The 12132-nt window shown below is 42.3% G+C and overlaps 1 protein-coding gene across 5 annotated transcripts in view; it reads left to right on the top strand.

The window, feature by feature from the left end:
- The window catches only part of ENPP2 (ectonucleotide pyrophosphatase/phosphodiesterase 2), a 54333-nt gene extending 47710 nt beyond the window's left edge, over positions 1–6623 (top strand). For all 5 annotated transcript variants that reach the window (XM_061994761.1, XM_061994760.1, XM_061994764.1 and 2 more), the window contains 3 exons: positions 761–893; positions 1503–1659; positions 6011–6623. In XM_061994761.1, the coding sequence (XP_061850745.1) occupies positions 761–893; positions 1503–1659; positions 6011–6181 (461 nt within the window). In that variant the 3' untranslated portion in view covers positions 6182–6623. The remainder of the gene's footprint in view (positions 1–760; positions 894–1502; positions 1660–6010) is intronic.
- The last annotated feature ends 5509 nt before the right edge of the window (positions 6624–12132 follow it).

Below are 12132 nucleotides of genomic sequence, written 5' to 3'. Positions count from 1 at the left end.
TCTGTTAGTGTTAAAATAAAAAAGGAGAAACAAAGGAAAAGAACTGTGTGAAGTGGAGATTGCAATGTGTTTCCTGTCTCTGCAAGCATTTTAGCTTGTTAAGGTTGAGGTGGGTGTGGTGGGAGAAGAGTGCCATGCTCTTCCCAAAAGTTGCTGTAATTAAATGCCATGCCATCATTTGGTCATCCTTGGCGGCGTCTAATTTTTAAGTTAGATGTTTTGTATCCAAGGCAGATGTAACTGGAAAAATCTGACCTTTGTATTTCCCTTTCTTTTAAAATGTTTGGGTTTTGCTTTTAATCATGTTGCTGTGCCTTTCAAGAATTAAAATAAACCCCACAGCACTATTCCCTATAACTAGATAACTAAGACAAGGCAAGTGTTTACAGGGACATGAAAAGTATGTGAATAGCTGTTTCTGCTGCTTGGGGAAGGAACAGCAGGCTCTCTGTTCAACATCTATGGCAATGCCAGCCTGGGAGTGGTACCGTGCATTTCCTTGATCACTGACTGGGGGGAAAAAAACGAACAGAGAACAAAGAAGTCTGAATAGGCCTTATTGACCAAACTGAATGAAGCTGAAGTAAATCTGTAATGGTTAATCTTTGATTTCGCCTGTCATTGTGTGAATCATGTCCACTGAATTTTCATGGGGGGAAAAAAGAAAAAGTGATCATCTTGACATGTTTTAACTTATCTGGAGTTTGGCGTGTTTTATTTTTTGCATTGTCTTTCTCCCCACCCCCACTTCCCCCTGCAGAGGTATGGAACTATTTCCAAAGGGTTTTGGTGAAGAGATATGCCACTGAACGAAACGGAGTCAATGTTATAAGTGGACCAATCTTTGACTATGACTATGATGGTTTACATGACACACCTGAAAAAATAAAACAGTAAGTTTGTCTTGAAATTGGTTTGCCGTTGCTTGTCTCAGTGATGGCTTTATGTTAAACAATTCATTATCTGCACATAATTTAATGCTGGGAGGAGATAGTCTTCTAGCTCTTGCCAAAAGTATTGTTTGCCAAGACTGAATGCCCCTGTAGGCAGGGCAGTGGTAAAAATGAGGAAATGGCAACTCAGCGGGTAGCTGTTCACCTTGACTTTGAAATTAGGTGTGCATTCATCCTTGAGATGAAGCTGAATTACCTTCCACATAATCTTATTTTCTCTAGAATTCTCCAGAACTAAAGAGTTGACAACTGAATACCAGAGTAAACCATAGTAGTGCTATTGAGTTATTCAAGTCTTTTGTAAATTCAGTAATGCTTTTTCTCTGTTCCTGATCTGACGCAGCCTTTCAGCACTGCTGTGTGGTATTTCCTTAGCACAATATATAACGTGAGCTAATTGAATGCTCATTTTAAGATAGCATTTGATAGGAAGCAGAAACATCTCAACAACACGTATGTCCTCACCCATAGGAAAGACCATGCTGTTTCTGTAACTTTCTTTAAAACATGTTTATCCTTTGTGGATAAATGTTTGCTTTATTCCCCCAGGTTTGTAGAAGGCAGTGCTATCCCTGTTCCTACTCATTATTATGCCATCATAACCAGCTGTTTAGATTTCACTCAGCCAGCCGACAAGTGTGATGGACCACTCTCTGTTCTCTCATACATCCTTCCCCACCGGCCTGACAATGATGAGAGCTGCAATGTAAGTTCTGCTGCACCACTGTAGCCCTGTAGTAAATATATCCTTGGTTGTGTGAAACCTCATCACCTAGATGCTGGTGCTCACTGATGTCTTGAATGAAAGCACAGGCTAGTGACTCTAAGTGTCATGTTCAACTCATTAGACATATGCACTCGTCTATGATATTGGAAAAAATACGGAATTATGACTGCACCTAGAATTGTCTGGAAGAGCTGACAATACAGTAGGTTGGCAGTAAACAACTTGTAGGCTTCTGTGTTTTGGCAGACACTGTTGGTGTAACTTAGAGCAGACTGAGGGGAGGTTGCATGCGTAGGTGTATTGTGCTGGCAGCCAGCCCGGATGTTTTTATTGAGGTCTGTTTCCATATGCAGGTACAATATAGTCTGTCTGCTGTGTCAGTCAGGGTACATCAGGCAGTGTGATTACATCCAACCCACACAATATTAAAGCTATATGCTAAAACCTGCCAAGGGCAGAGTGCCAACTCTTGCTGTTTCCAGAATGTATCTCAATTCAAGGGAGAAGTTTGGATTCTTATTAACAGAGACTACCAGATATCCTGCTGGTTCCTTTCCTACCTCCCTTTAAGAAGTAAGATCCTATAGCATAAGAATCTCAGTAAGGTGCAAAAGCTTTGCTGTAGTCATGGCTGCAGAAGGCCCAGGCAGGCCCAGCAGCCGGCTGCATGGCAGTGAGCGACCTGCTCCCTCAGCCCACTGCTCTGTGGGGACAGCAGTCCTCCTGGGCAGCTGCATTTAGACTTGTCCTTCCGCCTGAACTTGTTCTCCCATTACACAGCTGTGTGGATTTTTGCACACAGATGCCTCACTATAGGCTGCCAGGAGACTGTTTCCTGAGTGAACACATTAGTGTTATGAATTTTGTATTGGCACAAAACATTAAGACTCCTATTCCAGTTACAGGCAGAAATAGTCATTGCAACTCTGTACACAATTCACCTGGAACACTGTCTCTTTCTCGGTCATCAAACATCGCCTGCTTTCAGGCCTCTCTCTTAAAAACCACACTTTTGGAGCAGTATCCCTTTCTCAAGCAGGCTTGGCTTCCCCCTGTTTAGGCTCTTAACTGCTTTGGGCAGAGATGTCTTGCTCCAGAAGTCTCAGAAAGTCCTGCATATATTTCATTGTGGTTTTTCTCTGGACTGCTTTCCTTTGAATCAAGATCCAATTGATCTGGAAGTTACTAATCTGGCAGTTAGTAGTGCCTCTGTCCTTGTATCTCGGCCCACATGTGATTTTATGACAAAGTCAGTTTTTTCTGCTTTCTATATTGCGTGTCAGAGTCTTGTTAAATTGCTGAATATTATTAAGCTGTTCAGAATAACAGACTCTTTTACTCTTCATTATATTCCAACCTAGGCTTTTTTTCTCTGTATGTTATCCTACTTATGGTGTATGTATTCTTAGTTCTGGGAGGTACTTCAGTGCTACTATAAGGTCATTAGCAGATACTGGTCTATGCTTTTTACATAGCAAACGACCATTCCAAAATTATTTACATGTAGCTCTTGAATGAAAATACAGTTAGTAAAGATTTTGCCATTCAAATAGAGTGTCAGCCTTACTTTTGCACATCACATTCCATCTTATTTGTTCAAATAAGTGATTGTGTAAAACCTCACGTACTTCATGGGTGAAATGCATAGTATAATAGAAGATTTTTTCCTTAACCACTCCACTGCTTTCTTTTAAGATCTGGAGAAATATTGGCTTTGCCCCCATGCTGCTCTTGTTGCACACACTTTCACAAATCTCTCTTCACACAGCCATTGGAGAACACCATTACTCTTCTCATTTGCATTTGTTCCATTTTCAAGCTGTGTTTATTCATGGGGAGGTCTACCCATTTATTCTTGTGTCAACATTTTTCTATGGCTTAAATAGCTCTTCACTGGGCTTCTTTGGGATTTAGTGATGATTTATGATGATTTTTGAGACATATACTCCTCTCTATTCATGGGAGACCCATGATCTGTTTTGCTCCTCTTATATGAGCAGCTGAGCAGTTTAGTAGCCTTCCTATGCATCTGTTCTTGTCAGATATTTTTTTTTTCCTGTCAATGTGGATAACCCAATTTCATACTAGACCAGAGACACCTGCATCTACATCCTCCAGTGTGCTATTCCAGTCTTACCCTACATTGACAGGAGTTTTAGGTTTTCTGGCTTCTTCTTTTTCCCTATCACACTAATGACCTTGGCACAAAAAGCATATGTGAAAACATTACATAAAATATTTTCCAAGATAAAACTGAAGGAACCCTACTAGAAACTTTCTCTGGGTCACTACTTTCCCTTGCAGAAAAACCTTTAAATTTCTGTTTCTGTGTGTTCCTCACTCACCTGTCTATACTCTGATCATATTCAGTTTTCCAGATGATAATCTGATATCCAGAGAGCTACTCTTGTCCAGAATAGTTGTTGTCTTCTCCAGTGGATTTTAGGTTAGGCTCTTAATTGATTTCTTGGTTCTATTTACCTCCATGTTTTCAGCTGTTATGCAGTAATATGTGCCATGTTAGCTGATCACAGTCTTTAAAATTCTTGCTGCTGGACCTGAGGCTTCACAGAATGGAAAAAGTAAAACCTAGATTGGTTAATTGATTTTCCGAGTCACACAACGATTCTGTCTTGCTGGACTTGGTTTAAACCACAGTCCTGTGATTTATTCATACTGTGGATCTCTTGCAAAATTTTAGGAGTTCTTCTAGTCAAAAAGTGAACTTTGTAGCAACTGGACTTCCCTCTGAGTTCTATACAGTGCAGGTTTCCTGCTCAGAAGGAAGACTTTAAGACAAGAACAATATCAGAGTGATTGCAGTTGCAGTAGTAACCCTGTTGAGGCCTGTTTGCAGATTAGCAACCTGATCAGAGGGCTGAAAGCTGAGCAGGAGGCTTCCTGTACTCACTTGGCTCTGCAGGCAAAGGAGAGTGAGTAGGGCTACTCCCTTTTCTCTTCATTTGCATCTTTCCTTTCATGTTCCAGATCTGTTTTTGGACCTCAGGTTGCTGGTTACATGGAGAGGAAAGTTGGTTTGGAGCAGAAAATTCAGGTTCACATTAGGAAAGTGCTGACTGAGTCACGGATGTTTGCTCTAGAGCAGCCAGCTGTGACCTAGCTGGTACTTGATGTCCTCTCTGTGCAAATGATCTCGCTTACCCACCTGGCCTTTGCAGGGTGACCCACTCCCTGGTCTGTGGCACATCTGCTGCCTTGGGCAGGTTCTGGCGTCGCTGAAGCTTGGTTTTGATCAGCAAGAGCATTGCTTTGGAGGAGGACCTTGCTGAGACAGTCAGAAAAGGGCTCATTTTCAGGAGTAAGCCCAGAAATAGATTTTACTCAGCAAGATTTCCAAGCCACACACATGGAGTCCAAGTGGCTGGAGGCACAGCCCTTCCTAACTTGCTTCCCCAGCAGTGATGTACATGTACCAGCCACAGAGGCCAAAGGGGGAAAAGTTCTGTTTGCTGTCCTTTTCCCACGTCTGCTGCCCAACACGCAGTCCTGGGGCTGGCTGTAATCCTCATGGGACACGTCACTGGTCTGGTCAACACCCTCCAACAGCCAGTAGCTGCAGTGTTCTGCGAGGCTTATTTTCTGATGCGTTAGTGAGTAAATCAGTTTGTGGATGGCTCTGACATGTGCTGGAGCTGGCACAAGGCATACAGCAGAAGCAGTCCCCTACAAGAGATTCCACCCACACAACCTGACCTTGATCATTCTGGCAGCATCACCTTCCTGATTTTTTTTTTTCTCATGTTGGGAAATGCTTAGTGAAAGTCTTTCCTATCAGTGGTTTAATATGTATGTTCCAATAACTTTTACAGGTACCAAAGTAAATCATAGTTGCAACTGTGTAATGAATCTTCACGATCTCCTAACAGTAAAGTGGAAAGATTAAGATAATATTGTGTTAGATGAGGTGCTGGTCAGATAAGAGTAAAATGTAGGGGTAAGGTTCAAACAGCTTTGGTTTACCAAATCTGGGCTTTGGTAATACATCTTAACCCATGGACCTTCTAAAGCATATGGCTGTGCTTCTGAAATGCCTGTAACATGGGGCCATCTTTTCCTAGATGACTAAGGTCATTGTCTCAATCTTATCCAAAATGAGTCCCAAAATAAAACTGGAATCATCTTGCATGTTAGGTTTAAAATCTGTTCTCTTAGAACTTGTTTACCTTAGTCATTCTTGAATAGAGCACAGAGAATCTTCAAATGGACCCAATGTTTAGAAAAGTTAGGTTTGCTTCAAGAGCTGTTTTTTGAAGTGGCCTGTTGTAAAACGTGGGGTTTTTGTTTGTGGTGTTTTGTTTTTACATTTCAGAGCTTGGACGATGAATCAAAATGGGTTGAAGATCTTCTTAAGATGCACACTGCCCGTGTGCGTGACATTGAACAGCTCACAAGCTTGGACTTCTTCCGAAAGACCAGTCGCAGTTACACAGAAATCCTCTCCCTAAAGACATACCTGCATACGTTTGAAAGTGAAATTTAGCTTTCTAACCTTACTCTTCTGCATCCTTTTATCAACTGGTGTATATTTTTATATTGTTTTTATATTTATTAATTTGAAACCAGGACATTAAAAGTATTAGTATTTTAATCCTGTATCAGATCTTAAATATGAAACCCTTGTGTCATTTGTTTTGTTTCTCTAATGTTTAATATAGGTATGTCTCTTGGTTTATTTAGTAGCGCTTGTAATACTGCAGCTTGAGTCCTTACTCTGAGCTTTGAAGTGGTGCTGCAGGATTTGATACGTGCATCAAGGAAATATTAATTTCCCATGCTCCTTTACCACACTTGTAGTCCTGTACTGTGTATCAAAATACTGAACATGTAAAATTACATTCATTTACTGTTAACTGTGTGACAGACATATTTAAACCCTATAGACAAATAGCATCTTAAATATAATAAACCACACATTCAGTTTTTTTAATGTGTTCTGATTTCCTTTCACAGGGACGTTCAGAGGGACTTGCAGGCAGCTGAGTGCTGCCACATCTCCCTTATCCGCTGGGCAGAGCCCTTCTCAGGAGCTTAGGTTTGCTGGTATGTGGACTGCCAGGAGCTCAGGTGCCCTGCCCTGGTACTCAACAGTGAGACCATAAAAGACATCCACCTGTAGTCATTACTGGTTAGATTTTGCCATAGGAGCAGAGCTGGGAGAGGAGGTTGGTTGGTGTTGTAAGCTAGCAGGGGTACCCCATGTTTGAGGCCACTTGGCCCCACTACAGAGCTGTGGGGATCATGTGAGATGGCATCCTCTGCTGTCACCTGTCAGGCTGTGTTGTTTCCCCTCTCCAAGGCCTCTGGTCTGGTTCCTGGGAAAATCTGTTCCATCTTCTGCTTTGACTTTTATGGAAGTTGAGGTAAGGTAGATGTTGATGGAGGTGACATTGCTAAACACCCAGCAGTGAGCTTTTACCTAGGAGGAGAAAATCTTGAGTTTCATTATCTTGTTCCAATGGCCAAAATTTGCAGAGTTTTCCCCTAATCTGAGTCTGAAGCTGAGTTCAGTGCCAGCCCTCATTCTTGAAGGAAACTCCTTGGCCTGATTGCACATACATAACTTCAAGAACTGCAATCCCCATGTGTGATATCCTGCAATCTCTGTACAGTGCATGTGATACACAGCCACCACCACCTGGTCAAGTGGGTCAAGCCTCTATTGGCTGCTTCTGTGCAGTCCCAGTCTCATAATCTTGGCAAGCCCCTGCGAGTGACACTGGTGACAAAGTCTTAAGGCAGTGGAAGAAATGCTGTTGTGCAGTGCTATCTAGATAATGCCCTGATTTGACTTGGCAGCTTTTGTAGAAGGCATATGGGATGAAGCATTAGCATTAGGGGAGTTAGATGCTGTAAGAGACAAATTATTGTTTAGAATGCCCCCCAGGGCTGAATATACCAGTGGCACTATTACAAAACCATCATTTAGGTTACAGATTTCCCTCTCTTTACCAAAGTGGTTTGTGTCTGATTTCGAGGTTTGCAAATGCTGGAGGGAAGTGAGAAGGGCTGCAAAGCACCTCAGCCATGTGCACAGATGAATAGCTGGGTCTCCTAAGTAAAATTCATCTGGCACAATTTTAGCAACTTGCATCACGGTAGCATCCAACTACGAGGAAGCAGTAAACTGGAATGAATTATGTTGATACTGATGATAAAGTTCCTGTGACTGGTAGACAAAATGCTTTTTATTCTAAGTGCCAAATTCTGCTTAACTCTGAAGAATGCCAAACTTGAATGCTTTAAAATCCCTCCAAAATGTTAGGATGGAAATTCTAATAACTGCACAAAGCTCTGGGAAACACCCTATTCTTGCAATCTAAAAATCGTCTCTTGCGGTTGTCTGGTAGCACAGAAATATTTTTCTGTAAGCTTTTGGTAGGGCTTCCTGCCATGATAAACTTTATGTTCTTACATGTGCTGCAAAGGGAATTTCCTCTGGATTTAAAACAGTTTTCAGTTAAAACCTGATTTCTCCAACTACTAGTGACGATATGTGGTTGCTCATAAACTAAACCAAAGACCACCACTACTGTGTTCCTTTGACATTCATCTGTTGCTTTGTTTTTTCAATGCAATCTAACAAATGATGTGATTCCTTTATTTTCCCCCAACATAAGGTGACATTTATATCAAAAGAGCCATTAAACTCTGGAAGATACTCTTCTTGTGTTCAGATAAGTTGGCTTTTTAACTACACTAAGTGATGATTTTTAGGAGAGATGCTTTCACACCCACAGTTTCACTGAAGAATGATGGTTAGTGTGGAGGGAAACGTTATTTTTTCTTTTTTAGTTGCTTCCTGTGAGAATAAATACCAGTAAGTTACTTACATTCCACTTCTCTTCAGCCCTTGTTCCTGTACTTCTGTATGGTATTGCTGTTTTACTTTACCATGCTGGCAGGAGTAGCTGTGCTTCTGTTTGTGGTGACTGGGAATTGCATGGGATTTTTTTTTTCTGTTGAAAGATGTCTTATCAACACAAAAGCTAGAGCCCTGTAAATCCCTCTAAGCAGCATGAGCTGGGCAAGAACAGGAGACATGTTTAAGGAAACTGTGATTTCTCTTTGGTATTCATCAGGGTGAGTGTTAGCTTAGGAAGGGACCCCCTGTGCTTTCCATTTCTTTTAGACCATTTTGAAGATAGGAAATACCACTTGCACTTCCTTTTCTTGATTTAATTCTGGCTTCTGCAAGAGGTCCTTTGAGGAGAACAAGTGCTGAATTTGTCTGTCAAGCAAACAGGAAGGCTTGGGTAATTACTGTTTGCAATTGCTGATGTAAATTTGAGGCATGTTTAATGAGCTAGAGGCAGTTCAATTGCACAATTGTCAAGGCAACAAAAGCTGTAGGTGTCCTGCTCACACCTATTGAAATCCTTTTGCTCTGGGAGAAATCCTCTGGAGGCAGTTATGCAACTGGAATGTCCCAGCTACAGGAAACTGTTTCCTTTTTTAACCCATTTTTGACAGACACATACCAGAACAAAATCCTTACTTGACCTGCTTTCAGTGCTTATCTCTTGACTAACTTCATGGTTATGATAGCAAAATTATAGCAAGAGTCACCATCCTATACTGGAAGCCATGATGAACTTAATTGGGTGGAGAGGAACCTCCTGAGGTTCAACAAGGACAAGTGCAGAGTCCTGCATCTGGGGAGGAACAACCCCATGCACCAGTACAGGCTGGGGATTGACCTGCTGGAAGGCAGCTCTGCAGAGAGAGATCTGGGAGTCCTGATTGATAATAAACTAACCATGAGCCAGCAATGTGCCCTTGTGGCCAAGAAGGCCAATGGCATCCTGGGATGCATCAAGAAGAAACATTCTCAGGAAGGATGAAGGAGTTCCCTCTGAAGGTGTTGCTAGTTGCAGGAGCAGAACATATCAGGGCTTGTACAGAGTCCAGGATCTGGCCTGAAAGAAATTAGTTTGTATCATCTGGAGCTGTCATTCCAGCAATCCTTTCCTTCAGTTTCACCTCCACTTTAGACATCTTTAATGAACTTCAAATTGGCATTACAGAGCTTGTGCAGCTTACCTCAGCTGCTCTCTGTAGGAAGCAGCAGAGATATCTCTTGTGGTGCAGTTGAGAAAATTCCCATGTTTTGGGTTTTGGGATTTTTTTTAAACAACCAGCAAGTCTCCCATCCCTAGATGGGGGGAAACACCAGTTGTTTTGCCCTGCAAGTGCCAGGGCAGACAATGAGGCTTTCCTGAAGCAGGGGAGTGTGTGGGTGCTGCAGACCTGCCACCTCCCTCTGCTCTGGTACAATGCTCTTCACATGAGTTTTGCATGGGTAGCACTGGAGTTTATTCTGCTGTTTTAGCACAGAGACACAAATGCAACTTCACAGCCTCACTGGGAGGCAGCTGTTATCACAGGCACGGATGAAACTGACACAGAGGCTGAATGATAGGTTTAAGGATGTGCATACAGTATGCCCAGTAAAGCCAATCTAAGCACTCCCATGTTGGGTCCAATATGTGACATCTTAAAATCATTTCTGGGAGTGCTACCACCCACAGGAGGGCATGGGTTAAATTTTGTAAAGCAGAAAAAGGGTCTTCCAGTTGTCCCAGACAACCATTGCACTTGACCTGAGAGACAGGGTATAGTCATGGTAATACAAGTATACTTTGATCAGGATAGACCTGCCAGCGAATGATTAGTGCTGTTAGCTGTATGTCTTCCAAGTGGGGCCATGTTTGTCTGGAATGTTTAAAGTTCATCTCTTTTTTAAGACAGGAGAAAAAAAGAGCATTTTAAACATTGTGGAAAAATACCTAATCTCGTTTCTTTGCACTTGTTGTGTAAACATAAGATAAGAGCAGTATTCCCAAGGTTACTGCAAACAGTCCATCACTACAGAGTACAAGCTAACATTTAGTAAAAAGTATGTTGACATAAAAAGCAGCATTGCTGCAGTTAACTGTGGTAAATGAAACCACAGGTTTCTTTACCTTTTACAAGTCAAAAGTCTGGGGTGTAATCTATTCAGACCTGCCCTCACAAAGTAAAATCTCTACCCTGCTATAGCATCCACGGTATGTGCACAGTGGTTCTGGAGCGGTACCTTACCTGCTTTTAGCTCTAAGTATGCTAGGGAAAGGCAGATGGAGGTCACCCTGGTTTCATCTGCAGGTTTCACCATGGAGAGATCCACAAGCAAAGCAGCTGGTAGTTGTGGATTAGCACAGCTGTAACTGATTGACCCTAAAACTGGAATTTACTAGAAAAGAGGTGGGATTATTTGTCATCACAAACCCTCAGTGGAAAAGGATGGCATCCTTTTCAGGGGATATTTTCCTGATAAGTTTTCTTTTTCCTGACTGTGCAGAAAGTAGGGAGTTGTTTAATCTGTTGTACCTATCAGAAGAGGCTGAGTGCAGGGGGAACAGGGACTTCATAAACCTGCCAAATCTTCTCCAGCCCCAATACCCTTCTGGCAGCATCTCCTGGACCTTCAACCTGTTCAGTTTTCTTTGTGTCCTGAAGTGGGAAACTTCCTCTCTTATCTCCTTATTACTGCTGGTTTTTGTTGGTTTTGGGGGTTTGGGGTTTTTTGTTGTGTTTTTTTTTTTTTGCTTCCTTGTTTTATTTTAGCTTTGGGCTGTTCATCATCTGCAAACAACTAGTGTCAGCCCAGCCAGTACAATTTCTGTGTACATGCATATCTACAACTGACACTGCCATCAGCTCTCCCAGCTCTTGGCTCTGTCAGGTCTTAAGACCCCTGCAGAAGAGAGGACATGGAAGATCCTGATATATCTCTCAGTTCTTCTCTAGTATAGTTAAAACCCCAGGGCAGGTAAATATCCTCTTTGGAGTACTTAAGGTGGTGACCTTTACTGATGTGTGTGGCTTTGTATGGAGGCATTTAAAGTCACTGAGGGTAGGATGTCACAGATCTGATGAATCTACCAGAAATTCTCCACACAGGGCATGACCAACTAGCTGGCTGTTGGTACATGTTTTGGGGTGCATGGATGGAGTGTTCTGGGTCAATAGCAACTGCACCCTCCTCTTCCTCCTCCATTGTACAACCATATGAACAGTTGTCTCTACCTACCTTAATTAAGCAGGGGGTCATCTGCCTTGCCACTATTGCCTCCCCTTGCCCAAGGGCCTCTGGCTGAACTCATGGTCTGTGGTCCCATTACTGGCCACACCTGCCAAGTCTAGTGAAACAGACAGTAGGAAGCAGGTCACAGATGAGGTATTATCCTCCCATGCCTGTGGGCTGCATGGGGTATTATCCTCCCATCTGTGGGCTGCAGCCTAGTCAGATCTTGACAGTCTTTTCCTGTAAGAGAAAATATTGAGTCCCCAAACATTATTCACTAGCAATTCACCCTTTAATTTCAAAGGTTCTCCTTTCTAGTAACACCAGAACAAATAGTTTTGCTTCAGGGATTTAACACCTGCCAT

This window comes from Colius striatus, chromosome 4, assembly GCF_028858725.1.
Source record: "Colius striatus isolate bColStr4 chromosome 4, bColStr4.1.hap1, whole genome shotgun sequence".
In the NCBI taxonomy this organism is placed as follows: domain Eukaryota; kingdom Metazoa; phylum Chordata; class Aves; order Coliiformes; family Coliidae; genus Colius; species Colius striatus.
Note: the sequence above shows the minus strand (reverse complement) of the source record. Positions and strands in the feature narration are given on the sequence as shown.